General features: G+C 33.6%; 1 protein-coding gene across 1 annotated transcript in view; it reads right to left on the reverse strand.

The window, feature by feature from the left end:
• Window positions 1-10,330: 10,330 nt before the first annotated feature.
• The window catches only part of LOC138711845 (uncharacterized), a 41,765-nt gene continuing 33,856 nt past the window's right edge, over window positions 10,331-18,239 (reverse strand). Inside the window, exon 3 of the mRNA XM_069843106.1 lies at window positions 10,331-16,549. Coding sequence (XP_069699207.1) covers window positions 15,383-16,549 — 1,167 coding nt within the window. The 3' untranslated portion in view covers window positions 10,331-15,382. The remainder of the gene's footprint in view (window positions 16,550-18,239) is intronic.

Raw genomic sequence — 18,239 nt, forward strand, 5'->3', positions numbered from 1 at the left:
TTGAAAAATCAAATGTTGTAAACAGAATTATCATAAAAATCGTCAATTTTGTTAATAATTTGTCCACGTCTGTATATCGAAAATATCCCAATGACCCAACTGAAGTTATAAAGACATTCCTAAACGAAGGATTACAATCCCGAACTGTCACCCCCAAGAGATCACTATCCGTCTGTGATGTGCTGGAAGAAGGAAGAAAAAATGTAAGAAGATGAAAAAATAACAAGTTAAGACACCTGCTTTCATTCAACAACTACTGCATGTTATTGATACCTAGAATTACTGTTATTACTTATTAGCATCGTGGTTATACAGTAAGTCTTCGGGGAACATCATGTCAGGAAAACAATAATGCTGAAATCTGTAAATGCAGAATGAAATAACAGGTTTAAGTGTATTGCCTTAATCTTTTCTCCTTTTGTTCTTTCTCCTTCCTTTTCACTTTAAAAATAATATTTTGTTACTGTGTGGAAAGAAGAACCTTCTTTTTTGTATTCAATTTAATTATTGTATGGTGACAGAAACATGTACATATTGATAGAATAGTACCCCAGCTGATTGTCAGTTGGTCAATGCCGGGCAGAGTGAGGACAGTCCAGGACTGTCCATGACGTCACACAAACCTCATCCATTGAATACACAGCGCTTATCGGAGTTGGACAATCTGTATGTATGAGCCTTGGTAGTGACCGACACCCATAAGCAGAGATATAATTATATATATATATTTATATATATGCATATGCAAAGGATTATAAAGGTAGTTATTGGGATAGACTTGTAGGTAGGCAGGTAAATAGGTAGTCAGACATGTAGACGGGCGGGTGGGTGGATGGATGGGTGAGTGGGTGGACAGAGTGACAGACGGACAGGTAGATATGGAAATTGGTAGATAACATATAGATAGGACGTAGCCATGTAGACAGAAAGAATAAAACAAAATAGAAAAATGCAGTAAACAGATAGGCTGATATAAAAATAGATAATTATGTATACAGTTAGACATCTGTAGATATATATTCAGTTCAACAGGCAAAGGTTATATGACTGGATTGCTGTTTACCGACTGGGTTATAATGACGCTGGACGAGCAATAAGTTTGTTCCAGCACGGTTAAGACTCTATTCTGTACTGCCTTCTTATGCGCAGTAGCTCAATGTGCGTTTCAGCAAGACTAGAACTGATTTCGAACCAATTCTGAACTCCCAATTCCCTAGAAATTAGGAATAGTCAGGGTTCGTCTGTGCTTATCTGTTTAACAAATTAATATTAATTGTTAGAATACTTCTTCTTCTTCTTCTGCCTTTCCAAGGATTGGGGTTTATCCCGTTCCGCGCCAAAGACATTTATTCTTGAAACTGGTCTTTCCATCTGGTTCTCGGCCGTCCTATATCTCGTCTTCCATTTGGCTTATAAAAGAAAGCTTGCTGCGGTAAACGTTTTCGGCTTAAATAAGCCATCTTCAGAAAAAGTATTAACAGTATTAAGATTCATATATGTAGATTTCTTTGTTCTTGCATGTAACCTCCTCATGTTTGTTATATAGGCCACATTTTGATGCATATTTTCTTTCCGCTTTACAGTTGAATCATCTTCACTCTAGTCAGCATTGGAAATGCCACAGATGGTCCAACATATTGCATTTGTAACAATATTGCACATGTTTTAACATTTTAGTATTTTAATAATCTATGACCATGGCTCATATAGCCCTTGTTTTAACATTTTAATCAATTTATGTTCAATATTCTCACGGCAGAGACTTATAATTAACTAATTTATCTATATTGTACTATATACACATGTACCAATTCCATTCATGTAATTAGGCATAAAACTTTTTCTGAAAACGTTAAACTGAATGAATTAATATGACAAGTATTCTAACAATTAATATTAATTTGTTAAGCAGATAAGCACAGACGGACTCTGACTATTCCTAATTTCTAAGTATTAGCTTATCGGTCCTCACCATGCCTTTCAAATTTCCCATTTCCCTGTTCCAACGTGTTTTAGAACTCGTTCGAGACGAGTGAAACTGGTTCTAGAATAAGAGCAGGAACTGGAAATCATAAATGTTGACGCATGCGAAGAAGGTTTAATCCGAAGTTATGGTTAAAATGCTTAGACTAGGCAGGTTAAAATAAAAGCAAATAGTCGGTCATGACGTCATGAATGATTTGGAAGATGATAGTGATATATTTAATGACGAATTATGTTCGGAAGACGAACATAATTTTAATGCGAGAAGAAACTCTGAAGGCAGTGGAAAAACAGTTCAAGAAACGTTTAAAAAACGTAAAATCTCGGACTAGTTCTGATACCGTACATAACTGGCGCATGCGTCGAAAGAAATTCAGTATTAGTTCGGAACGCATTCTGAATTGCTTGCTGGAACAAACATTTTAGCACTCACAACAACTTCCTTCACTAATGTTCCTGTGTACAGGCTAACGAATGTTAGATGTAAAACATTATTTCGATAATTTCATTTTGTTACGAGTTTGTCCGATAAGTAAGTTACAATATAATAAAGTTTGAATGGGCCATCAATGCTTATCTGTTTTTATATAAAAGTATTACAATTTATTATTTACATAAACGTTTTCGACACTTGTGTGTGCCATCTTCAGATGTTAGAAAAGATACTACATATTAATATATTAACACTGCCACAACGGAAACACGTAATGTTGACATAACCATTATATTTGTGTACATAAATGACCTTATTGTAATGAACCCATTGTCGGTTAAAATGATTGTGACATAAAATACGTAATAAAAACACTTAAAACAGTTAATTAAAACGTCCATTCGTAATGGAATGTAGTTTACATAGTTAATTTCTAAATATTATGAATAAATAAAAGCTTTCAGTTGTGACGATATCAGATAGAATAAACAGTTTCGAGACTCTAGTAATTACTTGGTTGCACTATGATGCAGGTAAGGTGGATCCTTTTACTATAACAAGTAGAAGACGAGCCATGAATTACGTTTGTTAATGGGTGATGTTCACTGACTGCTTAATGTCATTCACTGTCACATATAATAAAACACTTGGAGAAGTTGAACATGGCGTGTGAGATATTTGCGTAATATGGATCCCAGTAATTAAGTAATTAACAGTCTGAGACAAGCCATCGTCGAATGCACATCACAACCAGTTGTTACACTATGCCAGGCCATTCTGAAAATCGGACAGTGACAACACGACATTGTAAGAAATTGTAAAATCCAAGTCGGCAAATGAAAACAATATTAAGGTAGGCCTATTATAACAATTAATTACTGGGATCCATATTACGCAAATATCTCACACGCCATGTTCAACTTCTCCAATTGTTTTATTATATGTGACAGTGAATGATATTAAGCAATCAGTGAACATCACCCATTAACAAACGTAATTCATGGCTCGTCTTCTACTTGTTATAGTAAAAGGATCCACCTTACCTGCATCATAGTGCAACCAAGTAACACTAGATTCTCGAAACTAGTGTATTCTATCTGATATCGTCACAACTGAAACCTTTTATTTATTCATAATTTTTAGAAATTAACTATGTAAACTACATTCCATTACGAAGGGATAATGTTTTAATTAACTGTTTTTAAGTGTTTTATTAAGTATTTTATGTCACAATCATTTTAACCGACAATGGGTTTATTACAATAAGGTCATTTATGTACACATATATAATGGTTATGTCTACATTACGTGTTTTCATTGTGGCAGTGTTAATATATTAATATGTAGTATCTTTTCTAACATCTGAAGATGGCACACACAACTGCCGAAAACGTTTATGTAAATAATAAATTGTAATACTTTTATATAAAAACAGATAAGCATTGACGGCCCATTCAAACTTTATAATATTATTTCGATAGTTTTCATTGTTTAATTTAATTTCAGTTATCAAGTAAGTAATGTAATTACGCAAATATGAAATATTAGCGACGTGGAAGTAAAGTTTGTATACTTCCTTGGTAAGTTACACTTAAATCATCACCAGAGGAAGAGGGTTGGGACGGCTGTACAATTTTGCTAAATTACACAGAATTTCAGCCGAATTTTCTAATTTAGTTAATTAAGAATACATTTTTATCTATTTCACTTATTCCATTGCCCATTTCAATCTTCACAGTTATACAGGTATATCACTTTCACCCTGTACTATATCCTAAGTTGGTGTATATTGCGGATATACAACAACATTATGAGTATAGCTTTCACTTCTCATTATTTTGTATTAGTAGACCTACAGTGCCTTTCATTAAACGATTAAAATAAGATTAAAATCATTATAAAATAACACTGTATTGTGTGTTGAAACTACGTGAATTTCACTTAAGAAAAGTGGATTTTCAGATGCCTAGGAAGTACTTATTAACACTCAGTTCTCACTCCTTGAATATATGGGTTTGAAACTGATGAGAGCTCTTTTCATTTTTGTGAATAACATCCTACCTTTCTCAATATTGATAAATTGTATATTTTTCCACAAAGTGTGTTAATTCATTACCACGTGAGTATATTTTATTTCGATGTTTCCTATAGTCAGTCTATGTTTTCGTATTTATCTCGTCCTTCCTCTTTTCTTATTTATGTTTATAAAGATTAAAATTTTTATTTTCTCCAGAGTGAAGTAATTGCACTCAATTTTCTCCGTTATATTTATACTTACCTCAGATTATGCGGAATTTTGAGTAATTATGTCGACAATGCCCCTATTGTAAACGTCCATGATCTTTTTTATGATGATGATGATTATTATTATTGCTGATTTTTAAATATGGCTTATTTTAAATATTCAATAGAATTTCGTAGTTCCCATATCAATGAAATTATTTTACGTCATATTTTAGTATGAGTAAGAAGTTTATGCCAAGTAGAGTATGAGTTTTGTTGGAAAGTATTTTAATGTTTTGTGCTTCGTTTGAAATATAACAAAATGTGGTCCCATTTGAGTTTTTTTTATGTAGATTTGAATACATATACAGTATTTATGTCAAATAAAATCCTCAGTAGATGCATATCAAGCATCGAAGCAGCAGAAATTAGATTTTTCAGATCAATAACAGGCTACATATTACTGGGTCATAAATACAGTGAAGATGTCTGATATGAATTGCAAATTCAAGCATACACTCCACAATAGAAAAATACAGAAGCAGATGGAAAGACCACGTCACAAGAATGGAACCTCAAAGACTAGCACACAAGTTACATTTTATACCTATAGGGAAAAGGAAAGTTGGACGTCTAAAGAAACGTTGGACAGATTTCTTCGAAGCCGTAACAGGTCATGAGGGCTAATACGTAAAGAGATTGAGGACGATAAAATTCCCAGTCAATTTTCTATTATGAATATTAATATAAATTTGTTTGTTTATTTAAAATTTGTTTCGGCTATCTTTTAATGTTTTCATTTCATATTACATTATTTATACGTAATAGATCTCGTATATTAGGATATTCATGAAATTAGTTTGGAATTCAAACTTTTATTTTACTTTAAAATTCGAGCTCATAATACTAACTTGACATTTGTTCGTTACGTTCTTACTTTATGCTGCTTTTTTATTTTCTTCTTGATGTATAATTAACAAAATATACCGGTATTTACGACATCGCTTCAAAGATTATAGAATTTTTTAAAATAGAGGACAATGGTAAAATGTTTATTTACTTGTGTAATTGTTTTTAACATTTTTTCGCTCGTGATATTTATTTATTACTACTTATTTATGTCCTTGTTCGTTCACTCACTTATTTACTATTGATTTATTTATTACTTAATCATTCTGCACGCATGATCATGGCGGATTAGATGCAGTGTAGTTCTTAATTCGCCATTACCCAATATTAAATTATTACAAATTAATTATCTGATTAATATTTCTTTAAATTAAAGTATAATAGACTATTATTAATTCTTCATTTACTAATCTAATACGATTATTTTCCTAAATAACTTATACAACTCTCCATTATCACAGAATAAAAATATTGAATCCTTTTAGTTGAAGCCATTAACTTTAACTCATTTTTCTCAATATTAAATTAATTACTTATACTTTTCATATTACAATCTACTCTATACTTCTATCTAGTGTCTAGTCTATTTATATGGTAAACCCCTGCTTCCATAATAAAATTAAAAATTATTTCAATATTCTACATAATTCCTTTCGATATTTTAATTGTATACTTTTCAGAGCTTTATATCGGTTCCGAATATTCAACTTTTATAATCCCGTTTGAAATACCCTTCTCTTTCTCAAATCATTGGCTGCAGCACAACTTAAAGCTAATTGTATTTCGTCTTCTGCTTCTCCGCATAACGGATATTTCTTTTTCTCTAAGTTTCCTCTCTTATTCTTGAGCCTCCAGATACCTAATCTCTACCATGCCATTCCTATTCTCTTTTCCCCTGAATTTATTCTAATACATTCTTCCTCTTCCAAAACGTTTTAATCTCCCTGTAGTATTTTAGTGATCCTAAGTCTTTAATATTACAAAATATATCCTATCTCGAAATTTCGTTTGTCCTCTCTTTTACCGTTCTTCCAATAATCCTTATGTTTAATGTCCATAGGTCTCTCAATAACCAATTTAGACCTATTCCGTTTATCTGAAACTCTAGCTCCTTAACCAATTCGACTTGCAATTAGCGGCTTCCAGTATGACACATTTCTACACGATCGCTGAATATTTCTTCAACAAAGTATTACGTAAATATTTTATTTTTCTCTACATAATAATGTCCAGACTAGTATCGATTTCAATCTTTAGTATCGCTGCCAGATTTGAAGCACTCTCCATTAATGTCCAAAAGGTTTTGGTAAATTTTAACTCTTAATATCTGCTAGACAACGTACTATAGTTATTGCCATCGTTCTTGAAGTATGATATTTAATGCACTGTCAAAATGAGAAACTGGCTTACAGAAAGCAACATGTCCGTAAAATTTCAAAACAGATATAATAGATGACGCGGATGCTTAATTTAATTCTGCGTCTATTCTTGACATTACATCCGTTCAGCGAAAAAGAAAACATGTGTTCATTCAAAACGCAACATGTTTGACAGTTGTGTCCATTTACATCGTCACATGTCCGGAACTGTCAATAGTTATCACAACAGAGCGTCTCATCATGCAATACGGTAAAGATGTGGCTATTACAAAGTGTTTCTGTTGCTGTTAACATATAAACATTAGTCTTATACTTATTTTTCAGCACTCTTATTTTCATTTTCTTGTATTATAATGAAAAATAAGTAGTTGTTTTGCAAAAAAACGTTTCCATCGATTTTGTCTGACATTAATGAGGTCTATAATATGTATCAGTTACTTTCTAGTGATAGATTAGAACTCTACTACATTGAAAATTCATCCTGAAATACATTTTTCGTGTTATATATTATTGTGTTCAAGATTACATCTATTTTTACTGTAGTTGTTCAATTTTATTGTACTGTGACCAAAACATCCATTCAAAATGCAACATGTCCAAGATATAAATGCAAACAGTGCCCATAAATATACTGAATATTTTATGTTCATTATAGGCCTATGCAATTACTTTTTAATGTGAAGAGCACATAAAACAGGTTACAAATTGTTGTATATAGGCTTTATCAATTTTTCTATCTTCCTGAAAACTATGTTAACAAGGACATGTACGTCAGCTCCTCAAATAGCGAGTCTCTTTAGCTTATCGACTTCGTTGCAACAAATCTCCATTCATTTCCACATGATGCTACGAAAACAAACACCGCTCTCTGAGTTAAATTCCACTTCACGTAATATAGTCTGAGTTAGATCGTTGTGTGTCGCGAGTGCCCTACTGACGGTAATCTGCTATTGTGCGATTAATTTTGTCATTATTTTCTCCTGCCATTTCGAAATTGAAGGGAAAAACATTACATAGCCAAAGTCGGAAAATTATTGCTAATATATATGATTGTATTACAGAAGAGGCAAAACAAAGAGACCGAAGTGTTCAAAGAAATTCAGAAAGTCCAAGAACGAGTTGCAGCAGCCACCGGAGTGTCACTAAGTTCTGTTTATAAAATTTTACGGTGTGTGAAGAAGTACGCAGAGGAAGGGACGTACACCACCCCTTGTAAGAAACACAGTGTCCCCAAAAGGATAACAGAAATAGACGTTTTCAATGCATGCGTCATTCTTCGAGCCATTAAAAATTTTTACATGACAGAAAAGTGTATACCGACAGTAGTAAGACTGAAGATAAAGAAAGATATTCATTTCAAAGGGAGTGCTGCGAGTCTTCCTAGAATTATCAAGCTTTCAAATAGAAAAAAAAAAAAACAAGATCAAATCGAAGCGTTCTGATTAAACGACATGAAATTTGTTCACAACGCGAAAAATACCTGACATGTCTTCGAAGTTACAAAGGTCAGGGACGGCCAATAATATACACAGACGAAATCTGCATATACCGTAGTCATATCGTCTTCAAAGGTTAGATTGAAGATAGTACTTCCGTATTGATGGCACCAATAGCGAAAGGAGAACGTCTTATAATAGACCATGCAAGTGAAAAGCAAAGTTTCATACCGAATGTTCTCTTTATATATAGATTTAATATGAAAACAGGATATTTTCATAAACAAATGAACGCCGAAAATTACACTAAATGACTCCGTACCATGCTAATGCCTAATTCACATCCTAATCACAGTCTAGTATATACAGTCACGAAGCTTGAGTTTATGAGAGTTCTAGGAACAATAGTCTGTGCAGGTACTATTTCGCATTGCCTGTAATGAGGCGATAGTAGCGATCCTAGTGGTTAGCAAATATCTATGGATGCATATTTACTACGTATTGAGCTTCATGACTGTATATACTAGACTGTGTCCTAATGCCATTCTAGTTGCAAATCATAACATACAAGCAGAAAAAAACCCAACATCAAATTCCTTAAAAAAAATATGAAAGCCTGGTTAACAAGACATCACATACTACTCAAATAAAATTATACAATTTAATTAAAATGAACAAACGAGCATAAAACACATTTAATTGATCGGATATTAGCTGATAATTACATAGCCTTAAGTCAGGGGTACCGAACTGAGTCTTCTTCGGTGCTCGAAGCTACGAAAATCAGATTCGAGGCTCTCCCGGGAGCCTCGTAACGAAAGGTGAGTGTCTTCAGTTCTTTTAGCGAACAGAACGCAGACCATGTAAATGCGAGATATTGGCGAGATTTGCGACGAAAAGAAATTTAAATATGTTTTAAAGGAGAAAAAATTCGAAGTACCTGAATTGGAAGAAAACATTTCGCGGCAAGACCTTGAATTCCTGTCCGACATGTCTACCAAATTAAATGACCTTAAAGTAAGTCTTCAGGGAAAGTTTTGCTGGTACCACATTTACGTCACAGAATCAAAGCATTTAGTTTTAAACTGTCCTTGTACCGTATGTAGATAAGTGCAAATTTCTCGATACTTCGATTATTTTGTTCGTCTTTGGATCCTAACAGAAAGGAAAATTTTATTAGTCATTTGCACAGCCTGTCTGTGGAATTTAAACAACGTTTCTCTGACTTTGATCGAATGGCAAAGACAATTTTACTATCCACTTCCCCTTATATAGCAGATCCATTGTTCCAGGATTATTCGGAAGATATTGCTTCCGAATTTATCGAATTACAGTGTGACTCTGCGTTGGAAGATAAGCAAAAGACATCAACGATTGATGAATTTTTGGAAGCTGCTGCAAGAACGCGACGATTTCCTACGTTAGGTGTTCGTGTTGCGAATGTGTTTTCATTGTTCGCTACAACTTACGTTTGCGAAGCTGCATTTTAATTAATAAAATTCACAAAGTTACATAATTCGTAGCAGAATGTCGGATAAACACTTAGGCCTATCTAATTATTTTCGGTTAATGACGGCTAAGAAAATTAACACAAATATTCATGAACTTGTGAAGAGAACGCGTTGTCAGCTTTCTACGAAAGCAGTTTGTTCCTCCAAAATGTAGGATGTAAATAAATCTATTTGACGCAAAGGAATGCGTTTATTATTCCAATAAGATTTTTCTCTTTAACAGAAAACGCTCATTGGATTTCTCTTACATAATTCATTCCTGAACAAAAAGAGCGCTTGTTGATACAGTGCTAACTAGTCTCTCAATATCACTCGTTCGCAGGCTTCCCCTACTCTCACGCTGGTGAGAACCATTCGGCTACGTTCGGTCAAAGCGTCTAAGTCAGGCATGCCAAAACCCTGCACATTGTGCATCTGTCTCTGTGCGATGTGCACTTTCTATTCTCCAGGGGCGTATTTTGCGGGCTACCGGGGCTACAGGCGGTAGCCCAAGGAAATTACAAAAGAAAAAGTTTATAATATAACATAATGTAATAATTTTGTATTATTAGTTTTACCATAGTAATTAAAATTAAAGTAATTGTTAGATATATTTTGTGTAATAATAGGGTCAGCGGTAGCCCAAACCCTTTAACCAGTATACGCCCCTGCTATTCTCCTACCTGGAGGGAGAGAATCGCCTTGGAGGCAGCGCGACAGGGCTATACAGTACCTGCAGAGCATACAGTAGAACCCCGATTATCCAACCGATTGGCGGATTATCCGACTATCTTTCTCTAGCTCCTTTTTAAAATTGCAGAAAAAAATGAAGTGCTGTACGTTATGTTAGTACATATTTGTTCTACAGAGAGTTATTAATTACAGGCCTTTACCCTTACAAAGTATGTAGTATGAATGCTTTCGTTACTGACAACAGAAATAGTTACATGTGGCAGGGGGTGTTCTTCCCAACGTGTAAAATAGTCACTACATACTTTCAAAGAAATGACCCCAAGAACTTCCATCCCATGTACCATTCAGACCTTATTCTTACTATTCGAGTGGCCGTACTGTGTGCTACTATGCAGAATGTCTTCCACGGGTGTCAAAAGAAAACGTGTTGTGCTAATTATCGAAAAAAATTCAAATAATTGAGAGGTTTGAGAAAGAACCTGTGGCTCATTTCGCATCAGAATACGAGATTAGTGTTACAACTATGTGCTATTTACTCGTATTAAAGAACCAGAGATAAAACTATAAAATACGAGTAGGCCTATGTAAATCTACAACACGAGACTTCTACTTTTCCTATCTTTCTGCAGGCAGCCACCATCCTTGGTCCTTAAGTCGTCGTTGACAACCGTACTTAAATTACTGAAATTCTGCTCGGTTACCTAGCATGTTAATCACAACACCACGGAGGAAATTACGAAATTGTAGCTTAATTTATGAAAATCTTTTATTTACGGATTTTCCTATTTTTTCGATTAACTGTTGAGTTCATCCCCTTCATTACCACGGATAATAGAGATTCTACTGTATCATCTTTTGTTTCAGTAACACAGTTTCAGTACGGGTGCTGATTTGGCTACGTCTGTGAATGAGTTATGATAAATAAAGTGAGGAGTTCAAAGATAACGAAGAAGAGGAATTAAGAATCATATAACATAAAATTTTTCATCTCACGTCACTATATTAATTTAATATACTTACATTAATAAGTCTTTAAACCTGACATAAAGAGAATATAGTCGCTCCACAGCTTGTGAATTACACTTTTAATTTCTTTCAGTAACGTTCCCAACTCGTCGGTACTTGTTATCAACGTTTTCCAAATAAACTATATGTGAATTTAAATTCTAAGCTTAATTTATATTATTTATTAATATTAATGTTAATTTATATTGACATACAGCAAGGAAGTGATTTCAGTGTAAAAACTTCACTATATCCTACGGTACCTATGTAATTAATTGAGAGTATAATATTTTCTTCAACATTTGTATACCAATGGCCCCAATAAATAATAATGCTTGACGAACAATGAAAGAGTAGGGTCTATTACTTTAAAATAATTACTACCTACTACGTAAAATGAAATACTTGTTCGTTTTTTGTTGTTTAGAAATTACTGCAATATTTTTTTCTTCACATACTATATAAAAATCATATTAATGAATTATGCTTTACTGCCACTACTTTGTGAAGTATAACTGAGTAAGCCTAAATTTATTACAATTGTCAAATATAGACACTGATAATAACTGTTTTTTTTTCCTTCTGCTAAGTGTGTTTATAATGTCCAAATGCCTATTTAATCCAACCCTAGAAGCGCAGAACAGATTATTGTACACCCCTCCTGCTAAGAACTCTAAGAACAACGCTTGTTTGATGCAGTCCGCACAGACCGGCGATCCGCGCACATAACTACACATTTAGAGTCTGATTTCTGACATGCCTGGTCTAAGTCCTTGACAGCAACTAAAACACTAGCGGCTCTGCCTGGAGCGTCAGTTCGGCACCCCTATCTTAAGTCTTGCAGTTTACCATCCAGACTTGAATCCCATTGAATTAGGCATAATTTCGGGAGACGTCAAACAGTGGGTTGGTAATAGGAATGTGACATTTAAAATAAAAGACGTCGAATACCTATGTAGGCAAAGGTTCCAGCAAATCGGCCAGAAAGAATGAGAAGACTTATCACTCACGTTGAAAAAAATGAACAAAATTATTATGAAAAAGACGATATTGTGGAAGAAAAAATGGAAAGAATCATAATAAAATACAATGTAATGAAAGAAGTGAAGAAGATAATAGAACATGAGAGGGCACAACAGAAGACATAAGTCAGGTATGGAAGAAATAGAGAACGATTAATTTTTGGTGTAAGTAAACGTATGTACTGTTAGGTCTACAGTGTGTGATATTGCATGTGAACCAGAAAAGTGTCCATTATGTTTAGTATTGACTGTTTCTCTTACTGTTTCAATGTGCACGTGTTACTGGTGACATCATCATTCAGCGGATTCGATAACATAAGCTTAAGGTAAGAAACGCTCATCTATGTTTTCATTTAATACTTTCATCCTTCTAGAATTGTGGCGATGCCTATACCACAGATCTCTGCATTATACTCTATTTTTGACTAGTGTATTACAGACGTTAAGAAAATTCTTCAACCCAATTTTCGGTCATTTATTTAAGCATTTGCTTGTGATATATTCAAATATTTTTAATTTATTAGTTCATATTTTTCAAAATAATTTAATCAGAAATACCTTCGTTCTAATTTTCATTCGTTGGGAATGTAACTGTTGTAATTTATTTTTATATAAACTTTATTTCAATATTTCAACACTATCAATTGCAAAATAATTACACATGTATACATAGAATATATACAAATATAGAGTGAAATGGTGTCATTATTGTCTTTTACACTTGATTACATTGTTTTTTTTTAGTCTCTTTAGAATTGTAAAGAGTATTCACAGTTATTTTCTCAAAGCTAGTTATGAGAACAGTGGAAATACTTTAGACAGAGCATGTCTTTTTGTGTTAAGACTTTCAACTGCTCCGAACTCTCGTCCAAATAAAACACACAGTTAAATAATACTCAATTTCAAATAGTATAGATATTAGTTCGAAATCCATTATTATTTTATTTGGTACCGAAAACTCGAGGAAAACAAACTGTAATTTCTTGAGAACCTCTGATTAGGCCAGAAGATTTGTAAAATGCTACCAACCGAAGGCTGGGAATAGATATCTAAGCGATTAAAATGGCATTATCATATCTACAAATAAAGCGAAAGAGAGAAACATAGGTAATGTGTAAATGAGCATTTCCCGCGTGAAAACAGGTTACGGAGCTCAAGGAAAAGAAGTTAATAATAGTAGCATTAATCATAATAGTAAAGAGGTTACTATTAATTTTGATAGGCCTATTGTATTTCTTCCTCGGATTGGCAATGTAGATTTCGCATTCAGATGTTATTTCTTGTTCACCATGAAACATATTTCGACTAAAAACACGATCTTCAAAGAGCAGCACATAGTTATTCCCTTGGTGTCTTAAGAAAATAAAATTGCGTGCGATGTAAAGTGAATATTCGACACGAAATAGAAACATTAAACTAATATGATGCCTAGCATATTGGCTGAAATGAAAAAACTGAAATAAAGGTAATTGTTTATTAAATAGGTCTACTTATCTACAGACAGAAAGAGGACTTAGAAATATTATATAAACTGAAAACAAAATATTAATTGAATCTGAGTTCTGACTCAGGCGTTAGAGAAATAAACTTTCTAATTTGCCGAAAAAAGAAGATTGAGAACTTTGGAAGCTACAAGTTTATACAGGGACATCATTTTATTTTTACTTCAATTTTTATTGTACCTGAGTCTTTGAATGTATTTCACTCCCACCCCTTCTACTAATGAAGTTCCACTGTCCTCTACACACAGATCCAAGACTGCATATAGTAAACAGCACTGAGTTAGTATAGTACGTTCTAGAAATATGTTCGCGTTTTCCAGTGACGAAAGAGCTTTCAATATTGAATCATATCTTCGCACAGGTACTGTTCGTTTGCCTACGTCGCATCCCGATTTCCCCCACCTGCTTCTGTTCACCCCTCTGTAAAGGCTGGGCTGCCTTAGCTCTTTTCTGAAAACATTAATTTCTGTTAGGAATTGGACATTTATGTAATCTTATACAACTGTTTAAAATAACTTAAATAAAAGGGCCTCGTTAAGTAATTAACTGTCACGTGATTTCCCCCCTTTCTACGATCCTGCGGCATAACCACTTGGACGGACAGTAGATAGCATGTCTGAGTAATTTTATCTGTGCGGGTCGGGCAGAAGTGAAGATTGAATTTACAGTACGTAAGGTACTCTTTTATAGACTAGGTACAAAATTATTTCAACATGAATTACTAGTACGAAGGACGAAACTGGCAATTGGAATTAGATGCAATAGTCTATAGTGCGATAATACGCACAAAAGAACTGAAGCCTATATAGAAATGAACGGCCACCATTTTCAAAAATGTGTTTAAATATCCATATTATGATTATTTTTCAATTTAACTTCATTCTCTATATTCTACGCTAATGTGCTGTAGACAGTATAATATACACTGCATAATGAATACGTTAGCATGGCTAACTCAGTTCGTGAGTAAAAACACTTATTGTTAATACAGTACTGTATTAAGATTAAACAAAACCTAATGAAAATTATCGAACTCAAAATCGCGATATTTCCTAGTTTACGTAAATGGGTGAATTACTTTTCTTCCCTCCTATATCTAGTAGAGTGATTTGTTTGTGTTTTACGCCAGTATCATCGAACTACAGTCGGGGAAGGGAGTAGCAATCTGTGTTTCCGGTTCTCTAAGGTATAGCCAGGTTAATATTAAAAATGTTAGTAAAAATAAAATGATGTCCCTGTATAACTGCAGTAACCCTGTAAATAGAAAAGAAATATCGTGGCAGTGAATTTATTAATTCATTAATATCCTATCCCATGACTCTACGTATTAAAACGTTGATTATATCAACAATGTTTCTAATAATTAGTCCCAAAGTCCCACCAATTCGAGGAAGTCTGAGAACAGTTGCAACCACGCTATAGATTGTTCCTATAAATCTGAATATTCTTGACAGAATTGGAAATAAGAATTGTCCCCGTCGATTTCCAAAGCCAAAATATTGTAATATTCTTCGGATGAAATTAATTATAATATTGATAGGATTGATTCGTGATAAAAAACTTGATATAATATTAATAGGGTTCAGTCTTGATACGACGTTCCCTATTATATTAATAGGGCTATATCGTGACAGAATTCTTTTTATACTCATTATGATACCAATAATATTCTGAATTATATTTCTTACTCCGTAATAAATTCCAGCTAGTGAGCGTGCAATTCTCCATTGGAGATAAAATATTAGAGCGAGCTGTATTGTACTCGGCCGTCTGCGAAATAATTTCAAAAACAAGTTAAGAGCTTTTAATATTCGTAATAGGAGCCATTTAGGAATTATATTTATTAACGCACTTACGACATTTGTTATGATATTTTGAGATTTGTCTTTCTTTGCGAACGGATTGAGCTGCTGGATTTTGTTCCCGATATTCCGCAGAGGATTGATGTCTGGTAGATTGGCAACAAATTTGCTTACTTTTTCTAAAATAACTTGACGTATTACAGTTGAAATGAGATCGAGAAGAAATTGATAAAGGAACGGAGTACGTGCCTGTAATTTTTCGCCCCTTTTAAAAATTTTGCTCAATGGATTGCTTCTGTCTTTGTCATTGGAGGACTGTGACTTCGGTTTAAAAAATCTTCTCAGTGGGTTGAAGTTTCTTATTTTGTCCGCAATGAATTGATTTATACTTCTCCATATATTTAGGAAAATATGAACCACTGCATTTCCAAGAGGGGCCACGGCTTGGTATATTGACTCAATTATATTTATGAGAGGTTCAACATAACGCCCCAGAAATCCATCAATGGCGTTCAAGATGAACAATAGAGGCCCTTGCACCACGATGTTGTTCGCTACTCCTAGTCGGTTCGCGGTTCTGCCGAGTGCCAGGTTGGTTCCAGAGACAGCAAGAGAGAGTCCATTTGCCACCTGACGACCGGCTTCCAAACGGTTGCTAATTTCTTGTTCTTTCTGCAACATAAAAGACACTCATCTATAAAGATTGTAGTTGTAATAGTAGTAGTAATAGTCGTAGTATACTCTATTTTTTTTTTTTTTCATGGAGTGCAGTTTCATAGAAAGGAATTTGCCGACAGACCTTCTACTGCCCCCTACTAATTGGTTGTCATAAATAATTGTCTTCCTTACTATGACGGAAATCTTGTCTTCTCTTGTTAGTAACCAATCACAACCCTCGTTCAGAAGAATTGACAGGTGCCCGTCAAATCCACGTGGAGGCAGAGTTGCCGCATCTTTTCCGAATTCCAAGAATCCCGTCAGTTTCACTGCATAATTTCGAAGGTCATCAGGATTGTGACAACTGTGCAATGTTTGGACGAGGGGATAGGATGGAATTGTCAGAGCTGTTGTGTAGAAAGTCATAAATCTGTAAATGAGTGTTCAAAGGAGCCACCGAACTGCACTCCTTGAAATAAAATAAGGTATAGCAGTAGTTGTGGTATTGTTTAAATTCAACTCTGGAGAAAATTGTCTACAGTTTTGTTCAGGGACAGGAATTTTTTAACAAACTATAACGGGGACGTATTTGCAGCTTTATTTTTTCCGGAGGAATACATGTTAAAGCTTAGTATACAGAGAAATAATTTATGAACACTGTTGAATTTGACCTTACTTGTGTAAATTCAAATGTTAAAGTTTATTTTGCAATTTGAAATCCAACTCAGCTGGATTTGAACCCAAGTGCATACGTTCCATTGAATAGCATAGTAAACACTAGGCCACTGAGGACGACTGTTCTGTTTGTTAGTGTTATTCAGGAGTGACTTTCCTACATTGGATCAGCGGAATATTAGAATAGTGACGGAAATAAACTTAGTGAAATAAACAGCAGTGGTTCACTATTGAAGTGAATAGAGAGTTTATGAACGTAGAACTACGTTTGTCAGCGAGGACGGTTGTGAGTGGAATCGGTGAAATGTTTTGAAATTGTTTCGCTTAATGAATGAATGAATTGTTTACAGCAGTGAAGACCGGGCACCGAACCAGTCTATAATACTTATTGCATAACGCAAGAGTTCTGGTATGGTGTATAATGGGGGAGGGGAGTAAATACGACCTCAACAGTGTCCAGTGATCTACGGGTACAATTGGCGCATATATATCTATGTTCTCTATGAACATTGTATCGAAGCAAATAAGCAAAGAAAGAGTTAATTTTTAAAATGTAAAGTAAATGGTAACACACTGCAAATTCAACTCTAAGTATATCTTAAAGACAAATTTTTATTATCTGACATTAACGCCATGTTTAATATGCAAGCGAATCTTGAACTTGAGGCACATTTCTGCGTCTATATTAAATCTTGTGTGTATTCTACATAACTGAAAGTAATCAAGACTTCAGAATGTGTGCTGAATTTTGCCGGTCTATCTTCTGAGTTTACTTATTTTATTTATATTTATTTTATTTATTTATTTATTTATTTATTTATTTATTTATTTATTTATTTATTTATTTATTTATTTATTTATTTATTTATTTATTTATTTATTTATTTATTTATTTATTTATTTATTTATTTATTTATTTATTTATTTATTTATTTATTTATTTATTTATTTATTTATTTATTTATTTATTTATTTATTTATTTATTTATTTATTTATTTATTTATTTATTTATTTATTTATTTATTTATT

The sequence above is a fragment of the Periplaneta americana genome, chromosome 13, assembly GCF_040183065.1.
Source record: "Periplaneta americana isolate PAMFEO1 chromosome 13, P.americana_PAMFEO1_priV1, whole genome shotgun sequence".
Lineage (NCBI taxonomy): Eukaryota > Metazoa > Arthropoda > Insecta > Blattodea > Blattidae > Periplaneta > Periplaneta americana.